The sequence below is a fragment of the Sander vitreus genome, chromosome 6, assembly GCF_031162955.1.
Source record: "Sander vitreus isolate 19-12246 chromosome 6, sanVit1, whole genome shotgun sequence".
NCBI classification, from domain to species: domain Eukaryota; kingdom Metazoa; phylum Chordata; class Actinopteri; order Perciformes; family Percidae; genus Sander; species Sander vitreus.
Window position 1 is genome coordinate 12,912,366 of NC_135860.1, and position 20,489 is coordinate 12,932,854.

Genomic DNA, 20,489 nt, shown 5'->3' on the forward strand with positions numbered 1-20,489 from the left:
TGCATAGGTATTCTGACTCAAGAATGTGTGTGGTTTGCAGGTGACTGGCAGTTTATGTGACTAAGTGGGGAAATGCACACAGCCCCAGTCTGAGGCTAACCTTAATATGGTTAGCAGCTCACACGCTCGCATTGCGCATCTACCTCCTGCTAACCTCAGGCAAAGTCAGTGTAGCATTAATGTGCCACAGATAAACACCACAGGATGTTTGTACAATGTTAATGTGTGTGGGAAGGAGGCATATCTCACCTGATGTGAAGACAAATAAAGGCCTATACTTTATTGCAAACTCAATCATGCAAGCTGTAGTGGAAAATCACTGTCCTTTAATTAACTTTGATGAAAAAGCTGAGACACCCAGTAACATAACAGTGTTGTTACATGCATGAGTTAGTGTGTGGTAAGGTCATTTTCAGCTTGTGAAAGCTGTATTTTTACTTGTGCCACTTCTTGGTCATCATCAGGTCGTTTCTTCATGACTGTGAAAGAGCAGACACCTGTTGGGCCTCTACCCGCCTGATCTGTAGCTATTATTGTTGTCAGGAAACAGATGTGAGTTCACACACTGGAAAGAAAGTCTGTTTGTGACTGTGGTCATGTGTGTCTGCACGGTATGGCTGTGTGTGAGTGTTTGTGTGCACGTGTGCAGGGTGTGGGCGGGTGGGTTTTGGAAAGTATGACTTGGCATTTCCTACACCCAGTTTTTGCCCCTGACTATGGGTTAAATGCACAGCCGTGTCTGGCCATACTGTACTACTCCACCGCACACAAACACACACACACACACACACACACACACACACACACACACACACACACACACACACACACACACACACATCAGAGCAGTGGTAGTGCACATGAGCATTCATGTGTGACTGTGAGATGACCTTGGTCAACTGTGGTCAAACTCAGAGAGCTGGGTAGGAAGTGGTTACATATAGTTTGGCATTTGATCAGACTCTTAAAGTCGAGAAAAGACACATGCACACAAGATCAAATGTGCAGAGACATTAGGCTTAGTGCACCGTAAGAGTAATGCAATATGATGTGAGGTCGCTCAGATCATGCAGACACACACACACACACACACACACACACACACACACAAATCACTCAGAATTTTGGGGCACCACACAATCATAGGATAAATTAGATAAATTAGTTCCAGATGATGTATAACATATAGACTGTGTTAATTACATGCTCATACAGATGGCAAACACACACACACACACACACACACACACACACACACACACACACACACACACACACACACACACACACATGCACACATACACACACACACACAGATGAGCTCCAAAAACAGCCACCCTGGGAAACGGTGAATTCCCCAAACCACAGAGTGCATGAGAGGGTGAGGGGAGTCATGGGAAAGTAGGATGCCTGCATGCAGTGCCACTGAGTGAGCAGACTGGGCCAGAGCTAAAACAGACAGAGCAAAGAAAAGACGAGAGCAAAATAATACACATCCTGATTTGGCAAGGACGGATGACAGCATCTGATGGTTCAAAGGCTTGTGAGTGAGATTTATTCACACACTGTGGTCGGTCAGTTGGCCGGCCGTTCTAGCACACACGTAGGGTCAGGGAGGTCGATCACAGTTCTGCTCCCAGTCTGACACAGTTTGGGAAATCCCAGATCAGAGGATGAAGTAGGTGTCAGGGGCCTCCAAGGTCTGGGATCACCTATGGCTCCACCACATGTTGGTGCCCAGAGGATGTGGGGGAACAAGTTAAGTGGAAAGGCTGAATAGCAGGAGGGGTCGGTGCCGATCCCACTGTGGATCAAGGTGAGAAGGTATCTGGAAGCTTTTACTTAATGATCTGGGAAAACTAAAGTGGAAGGGCCAGAGACTGGATGAGTCTTAAGTGTTATGAAAGTTCCAGCCAATTGGCTCAGTTTACTGACGTCTGTAAAAAAAACTCCAAAGGTTACAAATTACGTCAAACACTCCTCCTCTCATGTGTGTTCACTCAGATTTAGTAAAATCTTTGTTGTGTAATCTACTTCCATCAATAAAATGCCTTTATTGCCTTGTAACCAAAAGAATGGTTTCACTTCAATCACCATGTGAACTAACATTAAAATGTTTAAAACACAGGAAAATGTGATGCCTTTAAAAGAATTTAGAAGATGAGCAATTTATTTATAGCTTTTATTGTTTTGCAGCAAGAAAATACAATCCATCCATCTCTTTTGTATCACGCCCCCTGAATGTACTTTGAAAAATCTTTCTGTCCAACCAGAAGCTGCCTTTGTTGTCTGCAGGATGTTTATGTTTAGAGATATATGTTCTCAGTTCCCTCCCTTTAACCCCCCAACACACACACACACACACACACACACACACACACACACACACACACACACACACACACACACACACACACACACACACACACACACACTTTCACTCTTTGTCATTTACCTCCATTTATTGCACCCGCCGAGTAAGAAAGCAAAGGGCGTCTTTCGAAATGATTACAAAGCTAGACAGGTGAGCAAAATGGATACATTCTATTTATATGATATATGTCTTTCTATTTGACACATATTTATACAAATTGCACATGCATACTGTTAAATGAAAAAAGGGTTTTTACAAGTGATGATACTTTGATACTAGTATAAAAATATTCTTAGTGAAATTCTGTTTAAATAATTATGGCACTATACCACCTCTGAGCATCATCAATTGAGGTTTCAGTATTAATGAGTGATGAAGGCCTTTAATGTCCTGGTTTCGCTAAAAGTTGTGAAACTGAGAGTGAAAAAAAGCAGTGAATGTTAGTCGTCTTTTGACTATTGATTACTCACATTTGGTTAACCACAGGTTTAACATGAGTTTATTGTGCTAATTACTGTAGGTATCAAACTTGAATTCATGTGTGCGTTATCTGACTAATAATAAGTTAAAATGGTAATTTAATGAGTTTCTTTACAGAATTGGTCTCATATACTTTCCTGGCATAATTACAGAATACTACTGAGATTCTGTTGCCAACGAATTCTGTTAACAGAACAGCAACGCTTTCGAGAACAACATTATTACTGATTAAATGTTGACTGATAAATTCAGATTGCACTTTTTTTTTAAGTGGATCTATTATTTAAAAAAGAACATTTTAAGTATTCTTTAGGTAGGATGTACTGCGCACATATGTCATTACTTAATAAAAAGGACACCTTTTATCCCTGTGTCTCAGTGTGCTTTTGCCCCGAAAAAAGTTCATCTACCATTACAAGAACATGCGCTGGGCAAAGGGTCGGCATGAGACATATCTCTGCTTTGTAGTGAAGAGGCGAGTGGGGCCAGACTCCTTATCCTTTGACTTTGGACACCTCCGCAATCGCAATGGCTGCCATGTAGAGGTAAGTTATGTAGGTCAAGATGGGGGAAAGGCAGAAAATAACAATTAAAAGTATAGGATGATTTTATCTCTGTTATTTTTTTCATTCTCCATAGCTGCTGTTCCTGCGCTACCTTGGAGCCTTGTGCCCTGGTTTGTGGGGATGCGGAGGTACTGGAGAGAGGAGGCTCAGTTACTCCATCACCTGGTTCTGCTCCTGGTCTCCTTGTGCCAACTGCTCCATCAGACTGTCCCAGTTCCTCAGCCGGACGCCCAACCTTCGCCTAAGGATTTTCGTCTCTCGCCTTTACTTCTGTGACACGGAGAACAGCCCTGAAAGAGACGGCCTAAGAATGTTGAAAAAAGCTGGCGTGCAGATCACAGTCATGAGTTATAAAGGTGGAGGCATAAATCTGTGTATATGTGGTAGAGATGATGTGTAGGCTATATGATTCTAGAGCAAGAAACTAACGGAAGATCAAACAAGCCAGATTCCACTTAAAAAGTCATTGTTTTCCTTATCATGGTCGCTTTCTGGATGTGAACAATGATCATTTTTTCCTCTCTCTCTTCAGACTTCTTTTATTGCTGGCAGACCTTTGTGGATCGTAAGCAAAGCAACTTCAAGGCCTGGGAAGAGCTGCACCCAAACTCTGTTCGCCTTGCCAGAAAACTCAACCGCATCCTCCAGGTAGAAGATTTACTATACTGTATGTCTTTCTTCAATCTGCAGTCTTAAGTCAAACCAATCAAGATTTGTTTAAAAATTCTATTAATTACATGTTTTCTTCCTTCCTTCCTTTCTTTCTTTCTCAGCCTTTTGAAACAGAAGATTTAAGAGATGCCTTCAAGCTTCTTGGACTGTGAAAAATACCTGTGACCTGTGATCTGGTGTTACCATTAGGTCTATCATTAAGTCTGTATAGAAAAAGACATGTTGGTGTTGGTCCATCACTACAACTGCTTTTACTGAGAATGAGAAAAGTTGTGGCAAGGCTTGCAACATTAGGTAGCTGCTGCTTGCTGTTTCTGTAGCAATATGGTCATGTGAAATAAAACAATGCGATAATTATGTCTTGTGTTGTTGATGTTAACTTATGTTAGCCAAGCTAACATTAGCTTTTCAAAAATGATTATAGAACTTCCGCTAACTGGTGATATATCCAGCTAACTGCTAATAAGTGTTGAGCATTGGACTGACTGCAAATTAAAAGTGAACTATAGTGGCAAATTATGGGAGAGACATAAGCAAAAATGTAAATGGTTCAAATTGAAGCAGCAGAAGCAGAGATATCCTAAATGTTAGCTCCTAATACAAGTCAACACTTTTTGTGTGGTAAATGCTCATTTCTTTCAAACTCCATGGCATGCCCCAGTTTGTAATGTAGCTAGGCTTGCTGTACAGTCTCCGAGTCCAAGCCAAAACTACTCATGTGATGTCACTTAAGATATTTTCATTTAGTTGATGCAGGCTCAGAAGTACTTTTGTACTTTCCATGTTAAGTAAAATATCTTTGTGTGTATAATTGGTGGAATGTCGATTTAAGGGCATCACTGAAACAGTAGCAGTGAAGCTGGGTCGCCAGTTTGTGCGCAAATACACCGTCTATTACGGTCACGCTTTAACGCCGCACGGTCGGACACGCCACTCACCGTCACTACCAACGGCGGCGTGCACCACCGACTGAGTAAAAGTCAAGATGGCGACTGACGGTCAGTCCGAGTACGAGGCGGTCCTCTGTGTCAAACCTGAAGTCAACGTTTACCGAATCCCACCGAGAGCTTCCAACCGGGCTATCAGGTGAGGGGGAGCAGCGGCCTGATGGCAAGATTTCTGACCCAGCATCCGCGAGCTGCAGCCGTTAGGAGTCATTGCCTCGGCGACCTACCTACCGAGCTCATCCCCTAATCATGTCGGTAGCTCAAGTAACGGCGGTTTTTGTGCCGGTTGTTATTGTATGATTTACAAGGTCATCATGGGAAATACGTACGGTTATACCTGCACTGCGTTAGCCCTCTAAACAGGGACTGGGATGGATGGGTTACATTCCTGTCAGTTAATATGCTGTCGTCCAATGGCACATCAGGATAAATAATGCTTACACTGCTTAAAAGTGATTTTATAGGACAACTTTCTTGGTAATTACATTTTATTTAGCTCTAGATACTCTTATTTTGCTTGTCTGACATTTAGGTAGTAGGCAGTATAACAGAGCAGCATCCCTGGAGCTGTAAAAAAGCCTTGCTCAAGGACACTTCAGCAGGGCCGATGCTGTTTGATAAACAAAGGTTAAACATGGCCATGGGTAATCAAACTGAAAGACAAGTGTTGTCCTGACAGACACCTTTATCTGTTTCTGAGTTATCATGCAGGAGAGCTGTTGTGTTGTTGAAAAGGTTGACATTGAATTGTTTATGCCCTTTTTCATTGGCTGGTGCTCCAGCTGCATCTGAGTAGACATCACACCAACCAAACAGTAGCATAGGCCCATGAGACACATGATTGGTTAACCAGTGACCATATGTACAATGAGTAAGGGTGATTATGTAATATTTCAGCCGTAGGTCTGATGCCTTAGTCACGGTCTGTTCACATAGAAAATAGCCCAAAACAGAGCTACAGTATGTCTGAGTTTTGGACGAATCATAACAACAGACACGTGCACCCAAAACACAAATCTCCTGTTTTTCTTGACTATTCTCCCCGTCCGTGTCAACATCAGTCTCAATGAACCACTGTCACCAATTTACCTACATCACACTACATCTCTTTGACTGCCTGTGTGTATTTGTGTCCCAGGGCTGCTGATTGGAAGCTGGATGCTCCCGACTGGACAGGACGCATGCGTGTGACGGCCCGGGGCAAAGTGGCCTACGTGAAATTGGAAGACAAAATCTCTGGTGAGAGAGAAGCAGACAGAGCAGTGCCATTGTTTACTGGCACTGTCGCTGTTGTAAATCATTTCACTGTGTTCAACATCCCCCTCTCTGTTACTCATCTATTCCAAGGTGACCCAGCCCACGTCGAAGCATGCAGTTTATTTTGAAGCAAACAGGCTGATAATCTCTTTCTGTCTGTGCATTGCAGGTGTTGGCATGGTTGTTGTCCTTGGATTATACTTTATATTGGCCCATTTGTTATATGATCTGAATACTAGAAGTTGGATCCATCTTGCCCAGCATAAGCCAAATGTTTACTTTCTTGCCCTATTATAAATCTGAGGATTTCTTAGTTGAGTTTTTTTAGTGTCTCTTCGTGATCCAAATTTCCACTGGACCATTTTGCCAAATAGATAATGAACATATTTCTTTTGTTCTACAGGGGAGCTGTTTGCCCAAGCACCAGTGGTCGAGTACCCTGGCATCACAGTGGAAACAGTTAGTGACTCAAGCCGTTACTTTGTGCTCCGCATCCAGGATGACAACGGTGGGTAAACTGTTTGTTGCTAAGCTATAAATATTTTGTAAATGTGCTCATAATTTAGAACATGTTTGAACAGGATGGTCCAGAGCAGAGATGTGAAACTGTTTAATTGTAGTGTACAGATTATTGTGAGAAACTGCCAGGTTAAGTGCGCTTTTGTGTGCACTACCTCGCAAATCTCTTACTAAACCCTAACCCTTGTTTGTTGTTTTCATTCCTCTCATAGGCCGAAGTGCGTTCATAGGCATTGGGTTTGGAGACAGAGGCGATTCCTTTGACTTCAATGTTGCACTTCAAGACCACTTCAAGTATGCAGCTGCTTCATAGTGTGTCACGAATAATAACTAATTAAGTAGTGAACTTATTTATTCTGGTTTATTTAACTGTCTCGTAATACTTTTGCCTTTTCTGTCTCTCCTCGTCTTCTCCAGGTGGGTGAAACAGGAAGATGAATTTAAGAAGCAGGAGCAGGCTCCAGACACCACCCCTAAACTGGACCTAGGCTTCAAAGAAGGACAGACCATTACTCTCAATATTGGGGTAACCTTATTTTCATTCAACTTAATATTTATAAGGTTGGTTAGTGGAAGAGCAAAATTGCTCTCAGTTTGACGATTGAACCACCAGATGTATACTACTATTTTAACTTTTTTTAATCTCTTTTAGTATGTTTTCTCTGTGGTCTTGACAAACAATCTGGGAACTTGTATAAACCCACACACTCACTGAGTTTTGGGGATCTCCTAATTATACCTTTTCCAGCAATCAAAAAAGAAGGACAGGTCCCGCCCGCAGAGTTCAGGAGGCTTTGGGCTTCTTCCACCTCCTCCTGGGGGAAAATTAGCCCCACCTCCTTCGTCCAGATCTACCAATCATAACACACAACCATCTGCAGGAGGAAGTGACACCGGTGGGTAATTGTAACACTACAGTACAGAAAGCCGGCGAGGTCATGCACCTACAGTCTGTCTTGCGTTTTGTTTTCTCATCATCTGGAAATAAATACATCATGATCTCCACATAAGATGCTCTGTTATCCTATATATCCCACAATAATTATTCCATAATCACAAGAAAGTAATTTGATAGCTTGTTATATCAGGATCACACCATGTGTGTGTGTGTGTGTGTGTGTGTGTGTGTGTGTGTGTGTATATATATATATATATATATATATACATTCATTGTGTTATGTTGAAATCACAAAAATGATTTCCCATGATCATGAGAAAACAAAATTTGGAGACCGGTGGTTGTTCTTTTGGTCAACATATCTATCAGTAAGCCTAGCATTGTCCTCACCACTGTTAGTGTAGAGACAGCCAGCCCAATCTTAACTCAATCTTAAAGGACAATTCCAACGCAAAATGAACCTAGGGGTTAATAACACATGGGTACCGAGTCGACCGTTCTCTGCTAATCAAATGTGACCAGTTTTATCGCAAACCGCTAATTAGCTTATAAAGCTAGTCGTCGGGGCATGCGAAAGTACAAAGAAATTGCTATTTCTACACCACTAACAAGGCTCAAAATAGCACCACACTTCCACGGGAGCATAATGAGGGTCCCTACATGTAACTTTGTTAGTGTACAGACAGTTTATTAGGCAGGCGCCATCTTGGGGAAAAAAAGTTCTCAGTGCTTCGGTTTACATGTAGGGACCCTCATTATGCTACCGTGGAAGTGTGGTGCTATTTTGAGCGTTGTTAGTGGTATAGAAATAGCAATTTATTTTTACTTTCGCATGCCCCGACGACTAGCTTTATAAGTTAATTAGCGGTTTGCGATAAAACTGGTCACATTCGATTACCATAAAAACATATCCCAGAGAATGGTCGACTCTGTACCCATGTGTTATTAACCCCTAGGTTGATTTTGCGCCGGAATTGTCCTTTAACTTAATTGTCCTAAAGGAAGGTTAAATGTTTAACATTATTACCCCAATAATCCATTGCATTGCAGCTTTACATCCGTGTTCAACCTACAGGTTGTTCTAGATCGGTGCAGCTGTTTCATTCACAGTGGGACATAGAGTGTGACCTCAGAAGTCATACAGATTGAGAGTTCATGTTAATAGTCAATGTAAACCAGAGGAAAGTTTTTCGTTGTTGAAAGCTTGTATTTCCTTTGCCCCATTGGGGACTGTTGTAAAGCTGTTTCCAGTGGAGCACTTGTTTCAACAGTCTTTACAATGAAAGTGGTGAGTGCAATGTTATGCTGACCTGTAGGGATAGTAACCAAAACTATGACCGATAGACTCCAGTTGTAAAATACTGGAATTTTCCTTTAAAGAAAATATTGTTGCCCCTGTCCTCTCTGGCCCTCTGTAGCAAAGACGCTTTTAAACTGAAAATCACACTAGTTTATATCAAAAAACTGAAATTGTTTTCAACGCACTCCAAGTTGTGTTTAGTCATGCACACAGTTTCGGTTTCATGTGCTGAAGTTTGGTGATGCTTGTCTCTGAAATTTCTGCAGCCATTTGAATACAATGAAAGGTGTATGGAAGTTTGGTTGTGGTGCTCAAAGCATTGAAAAACGCAATTTCCACAAAATGATGCCCCAATTTCTCAGGATAATCCACAGTTTTCATTGAAACTCCTCTCTACCAAAGAAATAGCCCCCAAGAAAACTGTTAATAAGAAAGTGTGTGGGAGACTGTTTGTTGAACGACTCATTGCTTTTGAGTTTTCAATGTTTAAAACAGCACAAATGAAGCCCCATTCACTTCCATTGTGTTTGGGTAATGGAAGACGTTTTACAGGTCGATATCTCAAAACCTCAGCATATAATACTAAATCTGCATGGCTAGATACCACTAGGGTGAGTGGGAAAGTATTGTATGTTTATTTGTTATTTGGGTGAACTTACCCTTTAGCAAACTATAATTTTTAGACATCATAGCAGGTAAAATTACTTGTAAAATAAAGATTTTGCATTTCTTGTAATCCTGCCTAAAGTTGCTGAATTCTTAGACTGATAAGAAACAAACCGTCACATCAGAAATCTATGTTTTTGTTACTTTTTCAGAGGTGCATTATGTTTCTGTATTTTTTATTTTTTTTTAACCAGGTTTTTTGCTAGACCTGGACACCAGTAACTCCAACTCAGCAGCTCCCTCCGACCCCACCACCACAGCCAGCTCGGACCTGTGGGGAGACTTTGACTCCGTATCCACGAAGTGAGGATGGATACATTTTGTTTGTCTCCCACTTATCTCTCTGTAAACAATGCAGCACATTTTGCAACTTTTGTTTCCCCCCGTTATGGGGTCCCGTATCTCTCCCTGCCAAGCAGGGTAACCCCCTGTGCTAGTTTGTTTTATTTTAGTTCAGTCCCTCATGGCTTTTGCTCTTAGCCAGCGATACACCCTGACCTCATAATCCAGTCTTAATTAGAAAGATTTACAACTACAGGCCATCACACTCTCCACTCCACCCCCCACCTCCCCCCCCATCCTACTTGGGGATCCTCTTCCCTCTCTCCTTCCGTATATCCAATCTAGCGCTCTAGTTTCCATTTTCCCGTTTGAATTCAGCTTTTGCCCTTTTTGTCCTCGTCTTAATGGTATATTTGCTGATTTCTATCGTAGAGTATACACAATAGAAATATGAGCAAGGGAGACATAATCAGAAACATCTTATTGATGAAATCGAATTAAATATAATAATGAATGAATTTCTGTACAGAGAATATTTATTTTAAATGTATATATTGTTGGTAGTTTGTAATTCATGTCATTGGTGTTGTCATCTGTATGTACTGTAGCTTATTTGATCTCTCAAGTCCCCAGCAGTGGGACTGACTATATGCACTGACTGGCATTCTACTCTGTCTACGTAGTTAGTAATGCATAAAGTCTGCATTTAACACAGGGATTGCTCAAATATTCGACTTACGTTAAGGTGAAGTTTACCACGCAATGATTTTACTTGAAAGAAGCTGATTTACAGACTAGTTGTGCTCTCTAGCGCTCTCTAGTGACTCTGCAGCATCAATTTGAGAGGACATTTCAAATTGAGCTGCAGCTGTTGAACACATATTTCACAGGGGATGGGTCCTTGGCACTGTGTGCATTGTTTTAACTGTAAAGCAGTACAAAGAGACAGAGAATTAGGAATGTTTGATGCGATAGGGTGTTAGCGAAAGAAAGAGAGGCATCAAGTGCTTTTATCTTTGCCTCAAGGGGGAAACCGAAATGATTTAGTCTATGTTATGTCATCTCTACTCAGCCCAGCTGTTAAAGCTGCGACTGGTGAGTCATTTAGGTCACGACCTCTCTCCTCCTCAATGAATAGGTCTGTGTTTCTGCACTGTTCAGTCAGTCTGGGGAGACATTCATCTGCTTCTCTCTTTTTTTTGTGAAGGTGGTCAGGTCGCAGACCTCAATCACACAGCATGTTGTACTGTACAAACTGGGTTTTAACTGTGAACTTCAATTCCATGTTAAGATGTAATGTTAATGGTATTCTGATGCAGGCAAATGCAATGTGGGACCAAGCTAGTCTGTGTTTGATGAAGTGTTTTGTTGTGATATTGTCATGTACAGAGAGATGGCTTATGTTGCACTGGTATCACATGCACGTGTGTTGTGACAGCTGACAAGTGGTGTAACGATAGATTTTGATTGGAACATGAGACTGTATGAGTGTAAAACCCTAAACAATGTCTGTCAATTTGTTTACTGTTTAAATTATATGCATCTCTCCCAAATGTTACTTGTTATTCAAACTGTATATGAATATGGAAGTGTATATGCAAAGAAAAACATAAAGATATACATAGAGTGGGTCTTTCTTTGTACAATGAAATGACTCAGTGCTGCTATAGGCCCATTACTACAGTACCTTTAATGGATCATAAACCATGGAAGACATGATCTGTGTCAAAAAACACAGATGAAATGAGCTTCAATATTTCACACACAAAAGACTAATACATAAACATAGATATGACTCTGCACACTTGTGTGTATGTGTGAGAGAGAAAAAAACAAAGACCCACAGGTGTCGAGTGTTTGATTTATGGTGTTATGGGCTGTTTTTATTTGACGACGTCCCTGGTTTGAGGCTCCATCCTCAGAGGTGGTCACATCACCATCCTGGGCCCCATCAGGCCTTGTTTGCCCAGGTTTTGGGGTTGCTACGGCGATTGCGACAGCGTTTCCTATTAGATGACCTCTCAACACGCCTGGGCCACCCGGACAACTCTCTGCACAGTTCGGCTGTAATGTGCAAAAGACGGATCATTTCTGTAAATGCATGATCACGTATATCCAACATCATGCTTATTTTACATGTAGAGTATTTTTTTTTCATCTATTTTTACAGGCAAGTCATTAAGAACAGGTTCTTATTTACAATGGTGGCCTGACAATTGGCAAAGCCATTTAGGGAAAGGGAAGGAGGGCTAGAAAATAAATACATTAGAAATGCATAGAAATTACATAAAATACAATTTGAAATACTACACAGACAACAGTAAACACTTATAACGAGAGAAGTGCACAGGTACATGGGTGAGTAAGAGAGGGAGAAACCGTTCAAATATTTAGCTGGAAAAATGATGTAGAGAAGCAACTGCATATGTCTGTGAACAAGGATGATATGATGGTTTTGAGGGATGAAATGGAAATGAGTTTGTCCACCATAAAGACACGCATGCTAGGTAATTAGGACTACAGTTGAAAATTAGCTGACTGGCTAACACTGGCGCATTTTACAGAAATGTTGATTAATGTGCATTGTCCTAATCAAATAAACTTACAAACAAACAGTTTGAGAATCTTTTGCAGAGCATTCCAGTCGCGAGTATCTCACCTTTCAGATAGTCATCCTGTTGGCACACTGTCCTCATGCAGATCTCATTGTTGATCACGTAGACACGAGGAAGGCTGCGTCAGAAGTAGGAGAAAACATTAACATGAGTATTGTAAAAGAGCTGAAGTGATAGTTTGACCTGGTGTGACAAGGTGCAACTACAGTTACTAGGGGTGGATTGTTACTTACAGTACATTTACTCAAGTACTGTCTGGAGTACAATTTTGAGGTACTTGTACTCAAAGTATTGTCATTTTTCTGCAACTTTATACTTAGTTATTATATACTTTATATACCAACTTTATACTGTATATGTATATAATAACTAAGTATAAAGTTGCAGAAAAATGACAATACTTTGAGTACAAGTACCTCAAAATTGTATACGTAGTTATTGTTTGGATTACATTTTTAAAATGTTTGCTCCACCTGGACCAACTACAACATTAAAAAGCTGCTTCCCAATTTATGCATCAGTGATATTAATCCAATAATAACATCTAACATGTAACAACCAATCAAAACACGAACAGGGGCTATTCTGCTGCATAACGAGCACTGATACTTTAAGTACATTTTGTTAATACATTTTGCTGATAATGCTAATATGCTTTGACTAAAAGGCCCTGAAATTATTTATTCAATCAGCTTCTTATAATGAGCAGATTCGGTTTATTTTATACAAGATTGCTGTACTATTGTTTTTGTCTCTGCTCTTCTCGCTGTTTTATCAACATTTTAATCAAAAATCTGATGACAGTTGAGGGTTGTATGCTTAAGCTGGCAGATCAATCCTGCACAGTCCTTATGATAAATTAAAACTAAACGTGTTTTTTCTGAAATTAATCTTTGATTGTTGCTTATTTATGCATGAATATTAAGATACTTGATGAAAATGAAATTCTGAAGGCAGGCCTTTTACTTGTCATGAAGTAGTTTTATATTGCGGTGTCACTACTTTTACTTTAGTAAAGGGACCAACTACTAATTCCCAATTGCTAAATTAGAACTGGTGTTCTGTAGAAAGATTGCAAACCACCTGTAGAGACAAAGAGCACCAATACATCTCTTGATGGGCCGGTGAACCGAGTACATCCTGGTGCAAGGATACATCTCCTCCCTACAGTCTGCAGAGACAGAAGAGACAATACATATTTAAAATGTATCAATCACACTGACAATATGAAGCACAGGAAACTTTCACGACGTTCGCGGGGCCTCCTGAGAGGTCAGAGGTCATCTCCAATCTGCTGTCACTCACTGGCTGGCAAGGTGGCGTCAGTGCTCTCTAGAAACAAGGAGAGAAAACACGATCAGGTTGGGAACACATCTTAGCAGTGACCCATTGCAATGACTCACAGACTGACAGATGTCATGCAACATAACTGAATAAGGCTTATGAGGAGAAGAGCATTACCGGGCTGCTGGGCTTGGGCAACAGCTGTGAATGCTGTGGAACAGAAACCACATGAGGGGAGTGTTTCGCAGCATAAAAACAAACACACAGCGACTCAACCGTAATTAAACATGATGATTTGTGTGTTCTGTTTGGCAGCGTTACCGTGGAAACTGCAGAGGAGCAGGACCACTGGAAGGCTGCCCATTCCTTCAACTTGTAAGAGGGTGAGTTTTACGAGCTGGAGGAAACCAAAGAGGAAAAGAGTCAGAATGATTTCACAGAGTGGAACTGTTCAATATCCGCACTCAAGATTTTTGTTGCTGTTTATGTTTCCTTTAATCTCCTTGCATATAAATGCTCCCAGGTCACTGTAATGTTTTTCCTAAGGTTTTGCTCCAGCTAAAATCACAGAGAGTAATGCTGTGTTTTGGATAAGTTGACATCGTTATAGAGGAGTGCCTGATGTCATTTTGCATTGGAATAATCTGTTCTACAGTTTATTTATGTAGACGTTGGACTGCTTGTAAACGACCAGATTAAGTAGCAGAGAAGCAACTGTAAGAACAAGTTTTAAATGACACTTTATAAAGTTTCTACCTCTTAAAATAAGTTTTTCGTCTGGCCCTCACTCTTTCTCCTTCCCTCTCCCGCCCTGCATCATTCTTCTCGTGATGTGTCAGTGTAACTTTGGAGTCCAAGACGTGAGTTCTCTCAAAAGAATGTGTTTTTTTGTGCCCTATTTGAGAGCCCCTCCGCCCCTCCTCTGGTACAGTCGCACATTCTTTTCCAGCTTTCTTTTCATAGAACCTATTACTGCTTTCCCACTGTACAATCATCACAAAGCCCCCTGATCATTGACAGTTTTGCATTTTTCTGCTCCAATAATTCCAGAGTCACAATTACTGATTTGAAAACTCTGGATTGTCCTGGTTTAACTTGGTGCATGCCTCTGTTGATCTGATTGTGAGAGTGGCATGTTTTTCACTGCTTGTACTTACTGAACTCTGCATACAACCACACATCGCATTACTGTAAAATATAAATTTTTATGTAAATCAGCCGAGCTTTCACTCTTACAGTTCATGTTTACATCCTATCAATAGGAAATATCCTACCATTAATATCTTAGGATGTGAGAGATCCTGCATGTGCAGATGCACCTCTGTGTATTTGCTATAATATGAGTTAAAATCGGGTGAAAAAGAAGCATAATTAACTCGTACTTACAACTTTTGCTGTCGTCCACAACTGCTTTAGTTTAGTTTTATGAATCTTTTGTCTTTTCTTCTTTCCCCTCCTTCCCTCTCCTCCTCCCTCCTCCTTCTCCTCCTCCTCCTCCCCCTGTCCTCCTAACCATCACAGTTTTCTTGCTTTTTACTTTTTCTTCCTGCCCCAATCTAGTAAATAGATGTATCATGCAGCCTCAATCTGATGTGTTTCATGTAAAGAGTTTTTCTTCTTTGGTTCACACAGACATTTTATTAGACAGATGTACAGTTCCATAGCCCTGTTTCTAGTGTCTGATTACCACACAAAGCCAAACATTCATCCTGTCATCTTCCACAAAAAGTAGGGCAGTTGCTCTTGTTCATTAAATAGGCTCCATTAAATTTATAAAGGTGCACAAGTGAGGAATTTGTCAACACCCTTTTCTTTATACTCAAAGTCATTGTTTATTTAAGATAAACACAGTCTTGTCTGAATATATCTTCTACTTGTTTCTTACTTACCATTCTTCTGGAATCTGCTTGGATTAGTTCTCATATTAATGGAGAAAACTAAATAATGAAGCAATTGAAAGACACTAATTACTAGCAAAGGCACCCAACCACAGTGGGCCTCAAATGTGACTTTTGCACTATTTAATATAACCTGCAGGTGGAGCAGTGCACAAAGAAAATGGGTTTTGGCCTCCACAAATAATCCTATAAGGGGTCAGTCAAAAAAAGTTACTGATTTGACAGTACAGTTAATGCCATTATGTGAGCCAAGCCCAGGTTGTCTCTGCTGTAATAATCAGTGACAGTCCTGTGTTTTAAACATGTATTTCCTCTCCCCGCATCATGTGTCGCACAACCTGAACATGGATGATTTAAATTCTCCATGGAAACCACACTTTGTTTGTTTAATTTACTTCTGGAATGATGAGTTGATTAATCAATTAGTCGGTCAATAGAAAACTCTTAAAAATATGAATTGATTATTTGTCATTTATTAAGCAAAAAAATACACCAAATATTCTGGTTTGCATCACTATAAACTGAATATCTTCGAGGTTGGGACTTTTGGTGAAAGAAAAAGAGATATTTGAAGAGGTCACCTTGGGCTCCAGAAAGGTGTGAAGGGTATATTTTGTTATTATTATTATTATTATGACATTTTATAAGGTAAACTATTAATCAATACATGCAAAAAATACAAATACAAACATATTAATTGTTATACCATGTTACGATAAGATAAGATAAGATATGTAAGATTAAAAGATAAGATTAATCCCACACTGGGGAAATTCCTGTGCTACATCAGCTCAAAAGAAAAAAAATGTACACACATCAGAATAACACAAATACACATTAAGTAGACATAGGAGAAAAAATATACATAAAGTATAGGAAATGGAAAAATAGAATAGAATTAGTTATAATAATAAGAGTAATAAAACAACTGTATTTACATAATAAACAACCTTATAACAGGCAGTATATAAACACAGATATACAGATGAGTAAGGTGCGGATGAATAGAGATGACATATTGCACAGTTGGAGGTAGCAAAGAGTGATAAATAGATAAATCTGCATAGTGCAGGATATGTGCATAGTACAGGATATTGTCCAGTGATGGCTCATAATGCAGAAACAGCAGCCTTGGTTTAATTTATTGTCATAGAAATAAATAAATCTTGCTCGGTTTGTTCTGATTTTGAGAAACCATATCTTCCCGGGGAAGTCTTTAAATCAGTTAGAGAAGATGAATTGTATTTGAGAAGATCATGTCTGCCTTTACAGACTCCATCGAAAAGACACCGTTGTAGCTGTGAGTTTTGGCATCACTTTTTATACTTCATTTATTTCTGAGTGACTTTGGAATATTCTGCATTAACAGGTGATGCCTTCAATAAGATATTTGTAAAATAAGCACTAAAACTAAGTTATAACTTTACATTTTTCTGCAAACATACAGTATTTGCCTCTGCTGACCTAAATTAAAAGTTGTGATCCATTCCACAATAAGATGTTTTTTTGTGACTATTTCTAGTCTAGTTTCATTTGCATGTAAATGTGCCACATTTAGAAATAGATGTGGCAGAGTTACAATATGCTCTCAAGATGACTGTAATAGGCTGCTGTGATTTTTTATTGATAAGGTAGAGTCTATTAGATCAAATATTCAGCCTGGGTCACACCTTCATGTAGACTGCCTTCCTTCACCTAGACCTATTACCATTGAGTCTTTCCATCCAATCAGCCTCCATGATTTGCTAAACCTGACCAAGAAAATGAAAATGTCCTCTTGTCCACAGGATATAATACCACCCTCATTATTCTCAAAAGCACTTCCTGCCATTGGCCTTAGTATAGTAGCTATTGTCAACTCTTCATTGGCTACAGGCTATGTCCCGTCCTACTTTAAACATGCCACTATCCAACCTATAATAAAGAAGCCTAATTTGGACCCAACAGTTTTCGCCCCATTTCAAAGCTATCATTGTTGTCCAAAATTCACGACATGAATGTATGTAAATGTATGACAAATTTCAGTCAGGCTTTAGGAAGAGACACTCTACTGAGACCGCCCTGGTGAGAGTCCATAATGACCTTCAGATGGCCTCAGACGTAGGTCTATGCTCATTGCTAGTACTTCTAGACCTCAGTTCTGCCTTCAGTACAGTCGACCACCATATCATGACTAATAGATTACATGAATGGGTGGGCATATCAGGAGTGGCCCTAGACTGGTTTACATCCTATCTCTCAGATAGAAGTTTTGATATCTCTATTGGGGATTCCCACTTTGCATCATTGCCCCTGTCTTGTGGTGTTCCACAGGGTCCAGTGTTGGGCCCAATATTGTTTACTTTATGCATATTGCATCTGGGTCAGATTATTCACAATTTTAACATCTCTTATCACTTTTATGCAGATGACATTCAGCTTAATTTTACCTTAAGGCAAAATGAGACATCCAAACTTACAAGGCTCCTGGATTGCATAAACACCATAAACAACTGGATGGCTGAAAGCTTTTTGCAGCTGAACCCAGATAAGACAGAGGTTTTAATCATAGCGCCAGACAGCGCTATCCCTCTGATTAAGCAGAACATTGGGCCTTTGTCATCTGTGCTCCGGCCTAGTCTAAGGAACCTTGGGTTGACATTTGACAAATCCCTATCTTTTGAAACTCACATCAAATCATTGACCAAATCCTGTTTTTTTCCACTTAAGCAACATTAGCAAATTAAGGGCTGTGGTCTCTCAGTCAGAACTGGAGATGCTCATCCATGCCTTCATTTCCTCCCGTATTGACTAATTCAATTCACTCTTCTCCTCACTCAACAAATCTGTCCTATAGCGCCTACAATCCATTCAAAACGCTGCTGCTAGGCTACTTACTAGATCAACCCTCTACTCTGCTTCCTTCACTGGCTTCCTGTAACCTACAGGATCCAATTCAAAATTCTCACCATAACCTATAGGGCTCTAGCCTCGTGAGACCGTCCTGATCTCTCGAGCTCCAGTTTTCCACTCGCAGATCAGTCTGGCATCTTGAGATAGAGAAAATTTGGAGCCGTTTGCCAAACGACCGACCGATCAGCGTTGGTTTTGAGGCGGGTTTAGGTGTGACACAGTGAGAAGCGACTGTTCAGTCTAAACAACATGGCGGCTTCCACGGATGAGATGAGAGTAGCTATCGCGCAAGTTCTATCCGAATTAGAAAATATTCCTTCATTGAAAGAAGAGCAAAAAACGGCACTGGAGGCTTTTCTCGGAGGAAAAGATGTTTTTGCTCTTCTCCCGACTGGTTTCGGCAAGAGTTTGATATATCAACTGGCTCGTGAGACCGTCCTGATCTCGCGAGCTATCTGGCGGAGTCAGGTTAGTGATGACAGATGGTTTATCCAATCAGCTAACCAGTATTTTCGCCCCTTCCCAAAAGTTCTCCAACGGAAAGTTCCCAGATGGATATGCCGAGCAAATGCGAAGCAATCCATCTGGCGGAGACAGGTTAATAGGGCTCTACATGGTCAGGCCCCTGCTTATCTTGCCAACATAATTCACCTACACACCCCCTCCCGGTCTCTCAGGTCTATCAACCAAAATCTGCTATCCACGCCACGCACTTGTCTGAAGACATGTGGGGATAGAGCCTTTGGCACCCAGACTCTGGAATGCTCTGCCAACCAGCATTAGGTTTGCTGAGAATGTGAACTGTTTTAAGGGACAAGTGAAGACTCACTTGTTCAGGCTAGCTTTTTGGGTAACTTATGTCTATTTATTGATAATTTTATCAGTTGTATTTGTACTTTATTCTATTCTTACCCCAATTTCCACCAACTGCGGAACGGCTGCGGATCCGCTCCGGAACGGTGGCAGAGTCAATAGGTTTCCATTAAAGTCAATGTGTGTATTTTCACTGACTGCGGAACAGCTGCGTTCCAACTCCGCCCTAGCTCTGGCGATCTGCAGCCCTCCGGAGCACATACGCAGAGCTTCTATGCGTGGTTATGGTTAAGTGGTTATCTGTGCAAAGATGAAAGTGACTATCAAGGCCATAGTTCCTCACCTTTTGTCTCAGAGTCTCAGACCGTTACAACTGCATTGGGAGGGAAACTTGACTCTGCATAGACTTGACTAATATAAATATTATTACACATTCCCCTGAAGTCACAATTCTCACTGGCTCTCACCCTACAGTAGGCTTTGTCAGATCAAGAGGGAGACACTCATCATCCCCTTGACATATCGGGGCTACACGGACACCAGGGAGAGCCTGTGGGGTGGCCCTAACAAGGTCAACCGGGCGAGGCCGATGACAGCTTGACAGATGGTGACCATGTAAGCAAAAGAGAGGAGGAGAGGAGCCAAGAGGGACAATCAATCCTTTGAACACATCAACCTGCCACTCTGCCCACGCTGCTCTGGCATGAGCTGAGAGAGGCAGAAAGAGAAGAAAGAGAGTAAAGGAGCAGGTGGTTGGGGATTCAGAAAGCAATGCAGAATGGTTAAGAGGCAAACATGCCAGATAGTAAACACATGATAATCTCTAAACTTGTTTATTAGTTATACGGCAATGCAAGAGGCATGCCGATCTCCATTTCAACCCAACACTCCATTCTCAATCTACTTCTCTCTACTTCTCTCTTACACACACACACACACACACACACACACACACACACACACACACACACACACACACACACACACACACACACACACACACACACACACACACACACACACACA

At 40.8% G+C, this 20,489-nt stretch overlaps 3 protein-coding genes across 4 annotated transcripts; 2 read left to right on the forward strand and 1 right to left on the reverse strand.

The window, feature by feature from the left end:
- The first annotated feature begins 2,345 nt into the window (after positions 1 to 2,345).
- Positions 2,346 to 4,449, forward strand: aicda (activation-induced cytidine deaminase). 2 transcript variants are annotated; one of them, XM_078252743.1, is made up of 5 exons: positions 2,346 to 2,524; positions 3,234 to 3,399; positions 3,494 to 3,776; positions 3,953 to 4,087; positions 4,194 to 4,449. In XM_078252743.1, exons 1-5 carry the CDS (start codon positions 2,505 to 2,507, stop codon positions 4,199 to 4,201), a joined length of 612 nt encoding a protein of 203 aa, XP_078108869.1. In that variant the 5' UTR covers positions 2,346 to 2,504; the 3' UTR covers positions 4,202 to 4,449. The 2 variants fall into 2 exon arrangements, with proteins under 2 accessions (XP_078108869.1, XP_078108868.1); XM_078252742.1 differs by having other exon boundaries at positions 2,347 to 2,524; positions 3,953 to 4,068.
- Positions 4,450 to 5,029: 580 nt separating this feature from the next.
- Positions 5,030 to 11,587, forward strand: LOC144519529 (adaptin ear-binding coat-associated protein 1-like). Its single transcript, XM_078252737.1, has 7 exons — positions 5,030 to 5,178; positions 6,178 to 6,278; positions 6,700 to 6,804; positions 7,028 to 7,109; positions 7,233 to 7,341; positions 7,564 to 7,711; positions 9,874 to 11,587. Exons 1-7 carry the CDS (start codon positions 5,078 to 5,080, stop codon positions 9,984 to 9,986), a joined length of 759 nt encoding a protein of 252 aa, XP_078108863.1. The 5' UTR covers positions 5,030 to 5,077; the 3' UTR covers positions 9,987 to 11,587.
- A 45-nt stretch (positions 11,588 to 11,632) lies between these two features.
- Positions 11,633 to 15,042, reverse strand: mfap5 (microfibril associated protein 5). The gene is made up of 7 exons (XM_078252748.1): positions 15,018 to 15,042; positions 14,182 to 14,257; positions 14,038 to 14,070; positions 13,882 to 13,908; positions 13,660 to 13,747; positions 12,621 to 12,694; positions 11,633 to 12,025 (listed from the first exon to the last, which is right to left on the reverse strand). Exons 1-7 carry the CDS (start codon positions 15,039 to 15,041, stop codon positions 11,913 to 11,915), a joined length of 435 nt encoding a protein of 144 aa, XP_078108874.1. The 5' UTR covers position 15,042; the 3' UTR covers positions 11,633 to 11,912.
- Positions 15,043 to 20,489: the final 5,447 nt, after the last annotated feature.